This window comes from Ovis aries, chromosome 6 (genome assembly GCF_016772045.2).
Source record: "Ovis aries strain OAR_USU_Benz2616 breed Rambouillet chromosome 6, ARS-UI_Ramb_v3.0, whole genome shotgun sequence".
Taxonomy (NCBI): Eukaryota; Metazoa; Chordata; class Mammalia; order Artiodactyla; family Bovidae; genus Ovis; species Ovis aries.
Window position 1 is genome coordinate 68,347,388 of NC_056059.1, and position 17,426 is coordinate 68,364,813.

A 17,426-nucleotide genomic window follows, 5' to 3' on the forward strand; every position below is an offset into this window, starting at 1 on the left:
TGCCAGATGCCAGGCTTCATGCTAAGCACCAGGGAGCCAAGGTGATTAAGAGGCTCTCTGCTCAGGCAGGGGAGAGTGGAGACCATAAGCAGTTAAGCAGAATGGTGTAGCTGGTGGACCTACAGGACTACACAGGATGGCCGAGGAGCATGTAATCAGTTCTGCTTGGGATGCAAGACTCTCGAGGCTGTGCGAAGCCAGGCGCTATGTAGTAATTACCGAGTTACTTCTTACCTCCCTCTCTAGATCACCTTCCTGTTTTACAGGGGCTAGAAGGGGAAAAGGTAGGTGTTTTGGAAGTATCTGTAGATTGAGTAAATAATTTGGACCTTAAAACATCAGTAGGAATCAAGTGGAGTACATGTACAAAGAAATGTACAAAGCATTTACAAAGAAAGGCTTATTTATTACTGCAGCTCACACATTTCCCTGACAATTCAAAATAGAGCACTGTTTTTAATGCTTTAAACATTCTCTTCTGTCTCCATCATTAGGATATTGACAGCACAGATCAAGACAGATGGTGTGAATACATTATGTATCGAGGGCTGATCAGGTAAGCATAGGTGTTTGAGAGCTGTTTTTCTGAATCTGTTATTACTGTGATCTTTTGGGTCTATCCTGGAAAGTAAAACTTTATGGAAGCAATTAATTAATTTTGTTACTTTTCATAAACATTGATTTGGTTAGTTACCCAATTTAACATTTTTTTCAGGGTGTGGCCTAATGATTTAAGAAAGAGTAAATGGCTAAGCAAATCAACTTTAATTATACAAAGAGGATACTGTGTAAGCTGTTAAGCATGATAATTGTTAACTGTCAAAACATGTTGGGAATGGCACCATTTTTGACTGTATGACATGATAGAAACAGCATGAACCCTGGGCTTGAATTCCAGCTTTGCTGACTTCTAATCATGTAATCTTGGGTAAGGTGGAGTCACTGCTATATTGTGGTGAGCTCTCCAGGTAGATTATATTTTTCAAAAAAGATTACCCCATATAAAAAGGTGAACATTATCCATATATATAAAATTCCAAAATAGTACAGTTGGAAAATCTCAAAATTCAAGCATGTAACTGTAAATCTGTTTTGAAGGCAGTGTTTCTTAAAACAAAGAACAGTTTAATACCAAAAGAAAAAGACTGATATCTCAGATTGAAAATACTACTTCTGTTTAAATTCATATTAAAGTGGTTGCTTTAATGGGGATATTAGAGTCTCTAGAAAACAGTTTATAAGATAGATTGAAATAGGTATAAGTTCAAAATGTAAAAACTGTTAGTTGCCAAGTAACAGGGGTATTTATAGTACCAGTGCCCATTATAACTAATCACTGGGCTCTGTTTGTACATTTGTGGCCCAAAACCTTTTTTTTCTCCTTAGGAGAGGGAGATGGCAATATTTTTAGACATATATATACATACATACGGCTTTCCAGGTGGCATCAGTGGTAAACAATCTGCCTGCCAATGCAGGAGACTCAAGAGACATGCGTTCAATCCCTGGTTCAGGAAGATCCCCTGGAGTAGGAAATGGCAACCCACTTGAGTATTCTTGCCTGGAAAATTCCATGGACAGTGGAGCCTAGTGAACTACAGTCCATGGGGTGGCAAAGAGTCAGACATGACTGAGCAACTGAGTGCGATGTGTGTGCACACACACCCATACAGATAGTGACTATGACTGTGAGAGACGGTATCTTAATCAGCTCAGGTTGCCATAACAAAAATACAATAGACTCGGTGGCTTTAACAACAGAAATTAATTTTATTATGGTTTTGGGGACAGAGGGAAAGAGCGTGCATGTTCTGTGATATCTCTTCCTTTTGCTGTTGTTTAGTCACCAAGTTGCGTGCAACTCTTCGGGACCCCATAGACCGTAGCCCGCCAGGCTCCTCTTTCCATGGGATTTCCCAGGCAAGAATACTGGAGTGGGTTGCCATTTTCTTCTCCAGGGGATCTTCCTGACCCAGGGATTGAACCGACATCTCTTGCATTGGCAGGTGCATTCTTTATCACCAAGCTGCCAGGGAAGCCGATACTCTTCCTATAAGGACACTAATCCTACTGGATCAGGGACCTACCCCACCTAATTTAACTTAATTACTTCCTTAGAGGTCCAAATGTGGCTGCACAGGGCAAGGGGTGGGTTTAGGGCTTCAATATATGAATTTGAGGGGAGGAGACACAAACATTTAGTCTGTAACAGATGGGAAGGTAATTTTGAAAATATGAAAAATTAATGCAGTTAGAGATGACTGTTATTCAGTTTCTGTCCAGGAAACCAATTCTATAAACTTTACCTGGATCATCTAATTCAATGCCCTGCTCTCAGTAGGCACTTAATAAATACTTACTGGACAACAATGAAAGACTCTCTGCTTTGGTAGAAGATTTAGATTGTCAGGTTCCTTATCTTCAATGGCTTTTTGAAGGCAGAATCTATGAAATGGGTTAAACTTTGATCTTAGAGATTTGGGAAATAAATGACCTAGATTTACTAGAGAGAGTGACGTTGAATTACAGGGAACTACACAGAATTGGGACCTGAGCTTTTAGACAAATGCATTAACCTGTCAGACAGCTCAGACCCACATCTGATGCCGAGATTGTGCTTCTCTCATCTGCTGTGGTGGGCAGGCTTGCTTCTCCATTTGTTCCAGCTCTGGGTTTCTGTCTCTATTCTGGATGGAGCGACAGGTTTTTGGTGTTCCTCCCTCTGCTACTGTGGCCCAAGCCCCTGTTGGTCTTTCATCTAAATTACCTCTGTGCCCTTCTAACTGGTCTCTCTTCTTTGTTACCCTGGTGTCTGCTCTCTACACCATAGCCACTACATCTCTGCATAATGTCCCATCTCCCTCTCAGAGAAACTCTGAAGTCTGTGAGGAAGGCTTTGCATCATCTGCTACCCCATGCAAACTCAGGTTCCCCTTATGCACTCCATTCCAGTCATTGTGGAGCTGGTTCTCAGAAAAGACAAGTACATTTGACCTCAGGATCTTTGCATTTGCTGTTCCCGTTCCCAAGAACACCCTTCCTCCAATACCTGTGTGGCTTGCTCCCTCACTTCATTCAGCTTTTTGCTCAAATGTCACTTTGTCAGAGAGGTATGCTCTGACCACTCATTATAGAATAACAACCTTTGCCACCAGCGTTTTCTGTACTCTGTCCTCTGCTTGTTCTCCCACAGTACTTGGGTACTTATCACCGTACATATATACATATATTTGTCCTCTTCAATTAGAATGGAAACTCTAGGAGGGCAAGAAATTTGTTTTAGTCACTGTTTGTTTCCAATACCTAGAACAATGCCTCCATGTAGTAGGGGCTTGATATATATTTGTTCTTTGAATAATGAACAAATGAGTATACTTGTTCTTTGAATAAGAGTCAGACTGAAGCTGACTTTTAAAGGCAAACTATAAATAAAATTAACTCTTGGCTGTTCATGGTTCCCCCATTTTTCCAACTGAGCTTCTGATAACTATTTGGATAACATCTACAAAGTGCTTTGAAATTCCTGGAGAACTGAAAGCTCAAAGCAAAAGCAGGATGTAAATTTTTTTTCCAGACATTAAAAATGTGCAGTTTTTCAGATGTTGTTGTTCAATTGCTAAGTCATGTCTGACTTTTTGCGACCCCATGGACTGCAAGCCAGGCTTCCCTGTCCTTCACCATCTCCCAGAGCTTGCTCACACTCATATGCACTGAGTCAGTGATGCCATCCAACCATCTCATCTTCTGTAGCCCCCTTCTGCTCATACCCTCAATCTTTCCCAGCATCGGGGTCTTTTCCAATGAGTTGGCTCTTTGCATCAGGTGACCAAAGTATTGAAGCTTCAGCTTTAGCATCAGTCCTTCCAATGAATATTCAGAGTTGATTTCCTTTAGGATTGACTGGTTTGATCTCCTTACTGTTTAAGGGACTCTCAAGAGTCTTCTCCAGCACCACAGTTCGAAAGCATCAATTCTTTGGCAGTCCAGTTCTTTGGACCATAAAGAAGGCTGAACACCTAAGAATTGATGCTTTCAGTCATTAAAAATCTTTTCTTTAGATGTTTAATTGTGAATGAAAATGTGCATGGGATCTTTGGATTTTTTTTTAAGGTAAAAAAGAATTTAGGACTATGCTCCTAAATTCTGGAGGATTTTGCTCCTAAATTCCTGCCACTGACACAAAGCAATTATGTGAGAGGCAATTTGTATACATAGAATATTCGTTAGTTACTATAAAAAAGTAAGAGTAAGGTTGCCAATTATGTTAATTAAATCTATGTGCATGTTCCTTATTCATTTACATCATGAAAGAAATATTTTGGTAAATATTTAGAGTAATAAATCAAGTTCATTCTAGTAATATACAGAGTTAGAAACAGGAAACTGACTTATTAGTGAAGGTATTATCTGCCAGATCTCATCAGATTTCAGTATGATGATAAAATCTTTACAAACCATTTCTGTTTCTGCCACAGATTGGGTTACGCAAGAATCTCCCACGCTGAACTGAGTGACTCTGAAATTCAGGTAGCCAAATTTAGGATTCCTGATGACCCAATTAATTATAGAGACAACCAGAAAGTGGTCACAGACCATAGGGAAGTTCCAGAGAAAATTCACTTCAATCCCAGGTGAGTGAGTTCCTTTACGTGAACTAGAGCTATGAGCTCATGCATCCCCACTAGGGACCTAAATAGTACGTCACAGTGAGCTACGGATTAGATTCCAGAGGTTTATTCACATAAAAAGCTCCTGGTAAACTTTATAACATCTCACTTGGGCTGAAGTTATGGTCCCTGCTCTCTGAGACAGAGAAACGTGCTGAAATCCCAGCCTCAGGCACAGACGACCACATGGTACCATACCATCACCATTGTGACAGCTAATGTTAAAGTGTGCTGTGTCCCAGACCCTCTTCTAGGTGTGCCCTGGGTTATCTCCATAAGCCTCATTGGATCGGTCTTCTTGTTATGCCCATTTTGGAGGGAAGGAAGCTCAGGCTGAGGAACATAATAGAACTGCACCAGGGCTACATGGCTAGTCAGTGACAGAGCCAACAAATGGGAAGGAAGCCTGTTGGCATCACTGGGTTGCTGTGATTCTCAGTGTTGCCTGCACTAACACTCAGCTAGAGAGCTTTTAATAACTCCCTCTGCCTGGTCCCACCTCAGACCAATTAGAACTTCTTGAAAAAAAAAAAAAAAACCTTTGCAGGTTATTCTAATGTGCAATTAACATTGCAACTATGGAGAATGGATCATTCGTTTCTTTTACAGATATTCCACCCCGTGAAACATATTGGGTGCTGTTTAGTTTTAAATAGAGGTTATCTGAGAAACCTGTTTGCAGAAAAACATGTGATTTGCAGTAAGTACTTTGTGCTTCTCCCATGACTGGGTAATGAGAGGCAATATCTGTCTCAAAGCAGGCTCAGAATGAATCATATATTCAATACATTGTTAGTATTATTTGACATTTCTACTACTTTTACCAGTTAATAGCTATAGAAACATCTCAGACCTCATTTTGTATGGGGGAAAAATGACATTTAGGTATTCTCTTTTTTTCCCTTGTTTCTCCTTACAACAAGACACAACTGTACGATAGTGTAGGCAGTGAATTTAAGGAGAGCTCTAGCCCAGTCTGGATTTGCTTCATTTGCTGTATTTGACCTTGCCCTTTGTAACTGCAATGTTCTTGTGAAGAGCATGGGCCCCGGGGTGAAGCTGCCCAGTTGCAAGCCTCAGTCATATCAGTGAACAGCTGGGCAACTGTGGACAAGTTGCTTAACCTCTCAGAACTTCAAATCTCATTTGCAAAATGGGAAAAACAGTAGTGCCTGACTCTTGAGGTGTTTTGAGCTTTGAATGACACACAAAATTCCTAAAATAGTGCCTGGTAAATGCTTCAGAGCCAGTAGCTGCAATGCCGGCAACAATATTTGTAGCAGTAACAGTAGGAGTAAAATAGAAATTTTCCCTCCTTTTGTTGACTGGGTGAAAGCTGCTCAGTCCTGTCCGTATCTTTGCAACCCCATGGACTATACAGTCCATGGAATTCTCTAGGCCAGAATACTGAAGTGGGTAGCCTTTCTCTTCTCCAGGGGATCTTCCCAACCCAGGGATTGAACCCAGGTTTCCTGCATTGCAGGTGGATTCTTTACCAGCTGAGCCACCAGGGAAGCCCAATAATACTGCAGTGGGTAGCCTATCCCTTCTCCAGCAGATCTTCCTGACCTAGGAATCAAACTGGGGTCTACTGCATTGCCGACAGATTTTTTACCAACTGAGCTATCGGGGAAGCCCTTTGTTGACTAAGGTGACTTCTTAAATGAAAGCTCAAAGATCTGGGAAGAAAAAAAAAAATTTCCTGTTTCCTTATTCTTACATCAGGAGTGTTGAGAAGTCCAAATAAAGTGTTTTTGGCTAATCACAACTGCAGATTGGTCCAAGCCAACTGTGAAGGGGTTTGATTTGCTTTCTCACTCGGTTTAATTATGAAAATAACAGAAGCATAAGTAGAAGGCCTGCTTTAAAATTTCTTATTATAAAAATGTGTACATATGAAAATTTATAAAATAGAAATAGCCAAAGAATACCAAGTTAAAAAAATCTCATTCCTTAATTCAGCAAATAGCCATTGAGTATCATGATGCCAGTACTATGTTAGTTAGCATCAAGATGTGCTGGAAACTGGGGACAGAGTGGTGAATAAGACCACATATTTGTCCTGTGGAGCTTATGTTCTAGAGGGAAATCAGCAATTCAAAGATTATCACTGGTAATATTTTTGGATACATCTTTTCTTTTTCATATGCATATGTATCTATATATATCACACAAACATATATGTATATGTATCTATATGGGCTTCCCTGCTGTCTCAGACTGTAAAGAATCTGCCTGCAATGAAGGAGAAGTGGGTTTGATCTCCAGAATAAGGAAGATCCCCTGGAGAAGGGAATGGCTACCCACTCCAGTATTCTTGCCTGTAGAGTTCCATGGACAGAGGAGCCTGGAGGGCTATAGTCCATGGGGTCACAGAGTCGGAAATGACTAATACTTTGACTTTTCGTGTATCTATATATCACCCAACTTTGTAAATTTATGAAACATACATGTGTGTATATGTTCATTCTATTTGTTAATCTAATTTTTTTCATCCAAATAGTATATGATGAACTTCCTTCTATAAAAAGTACTCTTCTGAAAATATTTTTAATGATTGCATAATATTCCATTATATGGCTATACCAAACTTAGTTAACCAATTGGGTTTTTGTACCTTTAGTCTTTCATTATTACAGAAAGTCTCCAAGGGACTCTTTACATCTTTGGGTATATCCTTGATTACTTCCTTACTACTTGGTCTAGTTGTGAAATAGTAAAAAGGTTATGCAAAATTTTAATATCTTTTATTTTTGTTTTGTGATGACAAAGTATACAGATCTCCTATCTCCTACATTATTGAGGTTATTCAGATATTGCAATCTCTGATGAAGAAAAGGGAGTCATGGCTTCCTTTCCAGTGCCTTTTTATTTTATTATACCAACCAGAGCTATATAATTACCTAAGTATTTATTGGCAAAGTAAATCATTAATTTGTAGAACCTGGGCACTGTAGAAGACTTCAAAGTTGCAAATATACCAAAATAGATTTTATAGATCCATACATGTAACATGAATAACTTCCTTTCAGCTGTAAAATTGATATTATTCCAACTTAGCATGGGAGAAAATCCAGACTTATTTTTCACAAATATTATCAGCCAATAATTCTTAAACAGTTGTGTTTGTGGACTGATCTGTAATCATGGAATAAGGACCTTGAAGGTTAAACTTAATATGCCTTTTCTAGAGGCATGAATCCTTTTTTTCCCCTCTTCATTTGCTGTTTTATAAATTAATCACATCTCTGCAGGTTTTATGATAGATAAGTAAGCCACAATAGATTATGGTTGAAATTTTACATAAGAACCTAACTTTTGTATAATTTTTACTTATCAATTACTTTTTTTTTTTTAGATTTGGATCCTACAAAGAGGGGCACAACTTTGAGAACAATCATCATTTTCATATGAGTACTCCCAAATACTTTCTATAAACTTTAAAACAAGTCCTAAGGAAAAGAAAAATATTATAAGATAAGAAGAAGGGATGAATTAAAGTGGGAAGATACACACAAAAAAACCCCTCAATTTTGGAAAAATACAATATCTACCCAGAGGGAAATTCTATCAGTATAATGTGTGTGCTAAGTCGCTTCAGTTGTGACGGACTCTTTGCAATCCCATGGACTGTAGCCCGCCAGGCTCCTCTGTCCAGGCAAGAGTACTGGAGTGGGTTGCCATGCCCTCCTCCAGGGGATCTTCCCAACCCAGGGACTGAACCTGAATCTCTTGTGTCTCCTGCAATGGCAGGCGGGTTCTTTACTACTAGCACCACCTGGAAGCCTATCAATATAACATATGTTGCTAAATACAAGCATTTTTCCAAATTGTCTTAATTTTTTAAATAAAAAAATAGAATGTGGGGTAATCTAAGAAAGTTTTACTGTGAGAGATAGAATAACAAAAATGTCTTAAGTTTTTAGTGCTTAAAAATAGGAAATGGATTTTTTTTTTTTTTTAATGAGCTGGAAGGATTACTTACAAAAATCAAGCAGCCTTAAATCCCTCTTGGGACAAAGCAGGGGGAAAATCTTTAAAGATTAAGTCTGTTAGAAGAACACTGTATACATACAGCTGCTGAGTCAGCAGCTGCAGCATGCCTATCGCCATCCTGCCCTGAGCTATGATAGAATTGTGTCTCTCGTCTGTGTTTACATCACTTCCTGGCTGTACAGGACACATTCCGTTGATGTCTCTAGTCAGGCCACATTCCATTAATGTCTCCAGTCAGGCCACCAGCTGTCAGGGAACACATCTCTGCACACAGCGGGCTCCCACAGAGAATTTTCTTTCCACCACCAAGCAGGAGGGTGATGGGGAGAATTCAGCCCAACAGCATCATCTCCACAGCGTATAGTGATTTGAGTGTTGCCTAGGAAGGCACACATACATCTTAGAACTGGAGAGGGCCCTGTATGTTGTTTGATCTTTGGGAGAAGAGATAAAGACTATAAGAGAATTTCCAAAAGTTCTATGTCTCAACCTAAGGAGGTTCCTTGGATCTATTTAATAGAAAAGCATTGAGCACATGGCCATATGCAAAATATGATGTTGCTATGATGGTTTTAAAAATATGTCCACAAGTGATTTGGTACTTTCTTCAAAAGGTGGAACCTAATTGGCCTCTTTTTGAGGGTGGGGTAAACTCACTTCTTTTCTTTAAAAAATAGTTTTTTAATTGGAGGATAACTACTTTACAATGTTGTATGGGTTTCTGCCATACATCAACAGAATCAGCCAGAGTATACACATGTCCACTCCCTCTTTAACCTCCCTCCCACCTCCCACTCCCTCCCACCCCTCTAGGTTGTCACAGAGCACCAGGCTCCCTGCACTGTACAGCAACTTTCCACTAGCTATCTTTTTATGCATGGGAATGTGTTTCACTGCTGCTCTCTCAATTCATCCCACCCTCTCCTACCACTGCTGTGTCCATAAGTCTGTTCTCTATGTCTAAGACTCTATTCCTGCCCTGCAAATAGGTTTATCAGTACCATTTTTCTAGATTACATATATAAGTGTTAATATACGATACTTGTTTTATCTCTGACTTACTTTACTCTGTATAACAGGCAGTGACTCACTTCTGATGAAGCCAGGTGCCACATTATGAGCAGCCCTGTAGAAAGGTGGGGAGGGATCAAGGTCTTTTGCCAACAGCCACGGGAATGAGTCACTTTTCACCTCCAGCCCCAGCTAAACCTTCAAATTGTATTTCAACCCCTGTTCACAACTTGACTGTAACTCACGAGAAACCCAAGTCCAACCACCTGGCTTAGCTGCTCCTAAATCCCTGACAGATAATAACTGTTGTTTTAAAGCCATCTGTGCTTAGGTCTTCTTCAACTTATGATAGGGTTATGTCCCTCAAAACCCATGTAAATCAAAACTGCATCTAATAATCTAACCTACCAAACACCATAGCTCAGTCTATCTTAAAGGTACTCAGAGTTTTAGCCTACAGTTAGCCTAGAGTTGTGCAAAATCATCTAACAATGGTTATATTCCAGACTGAGTCTGAATGCCTGAAAACCAGGAGTGCTGAGGGCTTGAAAAGGTCAGTGTCCCAGCTCAAGTAATGAGTAAGGAAGAAAAAAGGGTGAATTCCTCCTGCCTCCACCTTTTGTTCTATTTAGGCCTTCAATTGATAGGATGATGCCCAACTACGCTGGAGAAAGCAATTTACTGTGCCCATGGATTCAAATGCTGATCTCATTCAGAAAATGCTCAAAGACATACCTAGAAATTATATTTAATTTGGGTACCCTGTGGCCAGTTGACATGTAAAATTAACTATCCCACTGACATGACTTGGGTTGTTTTTTTTTCAATTGTGGCTTCCTGAGGCTTGTCCCAATTCTACTAAGTAGGACTTTTCACTTTAACAAGATCCATAGGTGATGTGTTCACATTAAAGATTGAAAGTCCCTGATTTTGGTGGCCCCACAAAATCTCAAACTCTGAACTGAGATGAAAGTGATTCTTGATGGCTCATGCCCCTTGACACCTAGCAAAACAAGTAAATAAAGTAAAGTAAAATACGATGAATAATCCTCTTATGAGGAAGATAACAGATCTCAAATGATTTCTATCAATAATTTTTTCATATACAATGTCTAGTACACAATCAAAGATGACAGAGCACATAGAAGATAAGACACTACAATCCATGATCAGCAGAAATAACAGACAAAAGGAAACAGACTTACTGACGTGGATTCCAGCTTGTGGATGAAGCACAAGCTGCAATCAAGATTGCCAGGAGAAATATTAATAACCTCAGATATGCAGATGACACCCTTATGGCGGGAAGCGAAGAGGAACTAAAGAGCCTCTTGATGAAAGTGAAAGAGAAGAGTAAAAAAAGCTGGCTTAAAGCTCAACATTCAGAAAACTAAGATCATGGCATCCGGTCCTATCACTTCATGGCAAATCGATGCGGAAACAATGGAAACAGTGAGAAACTTTATTTTCTTGGGCTCCAAAATCACTGCAGATGGTGACTGCAGCCATGAAATTAAAAGACACTTGCTCCTTGAAAGAAAAGCTATGACCAACCTAGACAGCATATTAAAAAGCAAAGACATTACTTTGCCGACAAAGGCTCATATAGTCAAAGCTATGGTTTTTCCAATAGTCATGTATGGATGTGAGAGTTGTACCATAAAGAAAGCTGAGCATTGAAGAACTGATGCTTTTGAACTGTGGTGTTGGAGAAGACTCTTGAGAGTCCCTTGGACTGCAAGGAGATCAAACAAGTCAATCCCAAAGGAAATCAGTCCCGAATATTCACTGGAAGGACTGATGCTGAAGCTGAAGCTTGAATACTTTGGCCACCTGAGGTGAAGAGCTGACTCATTGGAAAAGACCCTGATGCTGGGAAAGATTGAAGGCAGCAGGAAAATTATACTTTTGTAAAACTATACAGAGTGACACAGCCCATTTGAAAAAGAAAAGTTCTAGGACTCAAAAATACTATAAAAAATACTCTACAAAAATACACTGAAATGAAGACTTCCATGAACTACTTTAACATCAGAACAGACAAATATCTGAAGAGCTTGGAGATAGGTCTGAAGGCACTCAGGTTCACCAGTGGAAGGCTCCCAGGGAATAAGGATAAGGGGAAAATTCCAGTGCAACTGCTTAATATTTGCAAAGACACTATCTTTGTTCTCCATTTAAATAGACACATATTTAATAATCTCTTTATACCTTCACACTATAGCGTGCTTTGTGCAAGTATACATCTTTCACTAGTTGTAACAAAAAGTTCATGGAACCCTGATAATATGTAATCCCCCTTAACCTGATGATGATTATTCCAATGCGAGTCCAGGAATTCAGAGAACCTCTGACTAGCTCAGCCTTACAGAGGCTTGTTGTTGCTGAATCCCGGAGTAAAGTAAAGGCCCTAATGTTTTGAGTGGGGTGAGGATGTGGCTAACCACAGTTTCTCTGATGACTGAGCCCTTCTGAGAAGGTTCACCTTGGAGTAGGAGGCTGATGCTGGTTGTAAACTGGGGTGGGGACAGAGGGGGAAGGTTGCCATCCTGAGACTTAGGAGACTGCTTTGACAACTTTGATAATGTGAATGCACTTGAAATGATTGGTAAATGGGTATAATCTATCAATCCAGCAAAATACAATATGTTTTTAGTTCTCCTTACTTTTAGGGTTTCTGGGGAAATCTATAGCCCTAGCTCCTCTTCACATCCAGCTTACTGGGTAGAGAAGGTATACAGATTCTTTATGTTTGCACTGTTTCCTAGCAGAGTAAAACACTATATAAAGTTTTCTGGGTTTTTTCCTTTTTTTTTTTTTGCATTAACAGAAAACCTCTAAAGGTATCTCTGTAAACATTTTCTAACATTTCTGGCAATTTTCCACCTACGTTTTTTTTTTCCTTTTAAAAACTGAGCTTGCAAGCAAGATGGTTATTATTATTTTTCCAGATTCCTTTTAAATTTAAGATAAGACAATATTTGTTTCTTGAATAAGCCCTTAAGGGAACAGGTACAATGGATTGAGTGTTTTTGTCTTCCCCAAATTCATATGTTGAAATTATAACCCCCAATGTCATGGTATTAGAAAGTGAAGTCTTTAAGAGGTCGTAAGGTCATGAAGGTGGAGCCTGCATGAAAAGAATTAGCGCCCTCATAAGAAGAGACAAAGGAGTGTTCTCTCTCTCTTGCCTCCACCATGTGAGGATACAAGGAAAAGAAAGCCAGCTGCAAAACCAGGAAGAGGCTGTCACCATGCACTGGATCTGCTGGCACCTTGAGTTTGTACTTCCCAGAATGTGAGAAACATTTGTTTTTTAACTCACTCAGTCCATTGTAATTTGTTATAGCATCATTAACTGACCAAGAGAACAGGTCTGATAATACAGTGACTATACAGTCTATAGATTGAAGAGGATAGAGTCCCATGCGGGGAACGGAAACACCCAAATCTCTCCCCCTACTTTACAGTGGACATATTCTTAACAGCCAACGTCTCCTCCACTCTGGAGACCAGGCTCTCCTTTTTTCCCCGCTTTCTCTCCAACCGATTTTCTCATTTCTCATTTTGTTTTTGAATTCTACTACACTTTTTAAATGATCAAATGGATTCTGAGGATAATGGAAGAGACAAGAAATAAGAAAAGTGCTGACCTGCTGTATTGTAGAGTGGTGAATTTATCTCAATTTATACAGCTGGGTCAGTAGTTATTTCAATTTCAGTGTATTTGGGAAGCATCTGATTATTTTAGCCATAGCTTCTTATGAGCTAATAATGCAGTCTCTCTCTCCCTTTCTCTCTCTCTTAGTTAGAACACTTTAATCAGTACCAAGGAACTCTGAGTTAATGCTTTGAGCTACCTCATTATGTGAGTAGTTAATAGGAGTAGTAACACAGTCAAGTTATTTCAGAGTAAAGACATTAAAGAAGACTCTAGAAGGGGAACCACCTAGTCAAACATTGATTGATAACATAAATAATCAGACAACCTTAATAGACTATAACTTTTCTCTGCATTCAATGTGTAGGCATATGAGGCAATTCCTAAGAGCATATGCCCCTTTCAGAATCCTGAAATTGATAATCACAGGGCTGGAAGGGAACCTAGAGATCATGTAAATTAGTTCTCTTTCTTTTCAGATGACAAAATGAATTCAGAAGCTAGGTGCCTACACAAGGACATAGCTAAGTAACAGAAAAACTGAAACAAGAACACAGTTTTCTTAACTCCCTGGTTCAGCACTGTGTGTTCCATATAATATCGCCTCCTATAAAATCCGGGAATGAGAGGGGAAATATTGCCAGGGTATATCATGAGTATCTGATGGACAGTCCATGCTTCTACACCATAAAAACTGATGCACCAAATTGAGTTATGTCTGTCTGTCTGCCACAATCTCTAATCACAGATGGTGACCCAATCCTGGGCTCACCACCCTATAGGGACATTCCTGACCTTCCACCTGCATCTCTGTTTCTCCTTCCTTTCCCTCTCCCCGCAGGCACCAGAATAGGGCCTGTATCACTGGTGGAGGAGATTCCTTTCCCAACCATTTTTTGGACCTCATTTCTTCTTTTCACTCTATTCATCCTGCTCTCAGCAACACCATGGAAACTCTGCTTGACACACCGCCCCCCACACACCCTACCACACCCTCTTGTTGAGACACTCTAAGCAAAGGTAGTCCGAACCCATTTGCTGGCTAACTTCATCCCTGATGCTTTGCCTGGCTGGCTGGTTGTCTGTTAGAATTCTTCCCTTCCTCTCTTATTATCCTTTACTTATCTACTCCTCCAAGGTCATTCCCTTAAGAAGGCAGGACCTTGTCTTTGTTGGAGGCTGGAGGATAGAGACTCAAGGTCTCTCTTGTGGCCAAGAATATTTAGCTCCCTCTGCTCACAGGTGGGCTCCTTCTTTGAGGCAAGTGTCCACCTCTGCCTGGCTTCAGATACAGTGACTTTTCTGAAGAATTAGGCCAACACTTTACAAATATTTTGATGTATGCAGTCCTATAAGTAAAAAAAAAAAAAAGAGCATATACTCTCAATATATTTACTTATAACTTCCATACATGTACTACTATTAACCCATATGTTAAATATAAATAAAACTTAATTGATCTCCAACATTTGGGGGAAAAAGAAATATAAATTGTCACAAATACTCTTTGCAGATTCTTCTTCTTTCCACCACTCCCCAGAACTGCTGAAATGGGAGCCACACCTGGGATGAGTCTGTGTTCAGTAATAGTAATAATGATCACTGCCACATTTTGAGCCCTGTCTATATACCAGACATGACAAGTCTTTACATAAAATGTCCCTGAATTTTGTTTTTTTTCCCCATACCATGTGGCATGTGGGATCTTAGTTCCCTGACCAGGGATCGAACCCAAGCCCCCTGCAGTAGAAGGGCAGAGTCTAAGCCATTGGACTGCCATGGAAGTCCCCCATTGAAATTTTGCAGGAGCTCCATGTGGTAGGCACACTCAATTCTCAGGTTAATGTTGAAGAACTGAGGCTTAGAGATGCTGAGCTCTGCCCAGCGTTGACACTAGCAAGAGGCAGGGCAGAATGAAAGCCAGGTCTCTCTGACTTGAGGCGCACCTTAGGCACTGTGCTGTGCTGCTTTGGGGATGACAGCAAGCTTTTGAGGTCTGTGCTCTGTGCTGAGCACAGCGAGCCGGGACACAGCCTCTGCCCTCGTGAAACTGCCATTCTACTTGGAGTCTGACATCCTGGGGGCTCCCTAGATCTTACTGAAAAGGGTTTGATCAGGCTGAGTGTATGTTATGAGGCTTAAAAAAAAAGTTCACAGCATAGAATTGCTTGTAGAAATTTTAAAAAAACTTTAAAATGTACAATTATGCAGTATTATAACACATTTGGAACTCTGTTGCTTCTGAGTCTTGGAATCTTATCATTTATAGCTTTATTTCAATGGGAAAATGTACTCTATTGAAACACTCAACTTATAAGCTTTTTAATAAATTAACTTTTCATGATTTTTTCAAGAGTTTAGACTTTCCAAACAACATACTAAGACAAAGTTATCATAGCATTTAAGAAAGATCAACAAGAAACATTGATGAAATTTTCAGATAATTAGAATACCATCTTTGAATACTCTGGTTAATTGAGATCATTGCTTCAAAATACTCTAAGGTGAATATAGTCATAGGAAAAGAAATCACTCCCCCAAATTCCTTATGAATTAAGGAAATGAAATAAATAAAAGCCTGATGGCATATTCTTTTACCAGCTGGAAATAACATTAATATCCCTTACTCACAAAGCCCTCAGTTCAGTTCAGTCGCTCAGTCGTGTCCGACTCTTTGCCATCCCATGAATCGCAACACGCCAGGCCTCCCTGTCCATCACCAACTCCCAGAGTTCACTCAGACTCACGTCCATAGAGTCAGTGATGCCATCCAGCCATTTTATCCTTTGTCGTCCCCTTCTCCTTCTGCCCCCAATCCCTCCCAGCATCAGAGTCTTTTCCAATGAGTCACCTCTTCGCATGAGGTGGCCAAAGTACTGGAGTTTCAGCTTTAGCATCATTCTTTCCAAAGAAATCCCAGGGCTGATCTCCTTCAGAATGGATTGGTTGGATCTCCTTGCAGTCCAAGGGACTCTCAAGAGTCTTCACCAACACCACAGCCCTGGCTCCCATCAAAATAAAGAACTAGAAGCTGAATGTATTTCTCTTCATTTCTACCACAGATACTTGACTTTGTATTCCTCAACAGGAATGGCAAATGTCACAAAATTAATCATTGTAAACACCTGGGTTCCGAGACTGTTCTTTTATATAATAGTGACAAAACATGTTGCTTTGTAGTCTGCAAATCCTTTTGCACCTGCAATTTCTTTTTGATTATAGCAGTCACCTTTTTAATAATAATATACTATTAGCTGATGTCCTAATAATATATTATTGTATAATAAACTATGTCTCATGATTTTGTGGTATTGACCTAAAACAAATAGACTGCCAGATATTTCTCTGGCAAAGATAGGTTTGTTCTGGATCAGCAGACAATTGCAATTTAGGGTCTGTGACCACAAGCCACATGGAAGTCCCCACATGGCAAGGGAAGGAGACCACTTGTATAGAGGAGAAAAGGAAGTTGGGAGTGCTACAGTAAACACTCCAAGGCCGAGTCTTGCCAGGAAAGAGGAGTCTTTCTTCTTCCTGTGGGTCTCTGCTATTATCACAGGGCATGAGAGCACCCCCTTCTGGTCTCCTCACTTTAATCGTGTGAGTGCCTTAGTTGCTCAGTTCTGTCTAACTTTTTGCCACCCCATGGACTGTAGCCTGCAAAGCTTCTCTGTCCATGGGATTTCCCAGGCAAGAATACTGGAGTGGCTTGCCATTCCCTTGTCTAGGGGATCTTCCCATTCCAGGGATCAAACTCACGTCTCCTGCATTGCAGGCGGATTCTTTATGGTCTGAGCCAGCAAGGGCAGCCCCACTTTAATTGAGGTTTATTAATTTTTTATAGCGGGTTAGAAACTTAGCCAGGACTTGGCTGGACAATCCTTCTGTCCCCTGTGGCACTGTCTGAGTCACTTGCTGGCATATGGATGGTGACTGGTCTGGACCAGAAGTTCCTGGCCGGCTTTACTCATGTGACTGTATCTTGATGAGGAAGGCTGGAGAGGAGGACTCATCTGAGTCTCCTAGGTGTCCTCTCTATGTTGAGTAGGTGGACTTTATACATGGTGGCTCAGGGCTCCTACGCAAATGTT

General features: G+C 40.2%; 1 protein-coding gene across 9 annotated transcripts in view; it reads left to right on the top strand.

Moving 5' to 3' along the window:
* The window catches only part of CWH43 (cell wall biogenesis 43 C-terminal homolog), a 100,334-nt gene that overhangs the window by 61,177 nt on the left and 21,731 nt on the right, over positions 1-17,426 (top strand). For 4 of the 9 annotated variants that reach the window (XR_009601039.1, XR_009601040.1, XR_009601038.1 and 1 more), the window contains 2 exons: positions 495-556; positions 4,476-4,631. Coding sequence is in view for 4 of the 9 variants with exons in the window: in XM_042251406.2 (XP_042107340.1) it covers positions 495-556; positions 4,476-4,631; positions 8,026-8,104 (297 nt within the window). In the remaining 5 variants the exon portion in view is untranslated. Of the gene's footprint in view, positions 1-494; positions 557-4,475; positions 4,632-5,276; positions 8,548-17,426 lie in introns of those variants that run through there. The other 5 variants (XM_042251406.2, XM_004009824.6, XM_042251404.2 and 2 more) reach the window with 3 other exon arrangements.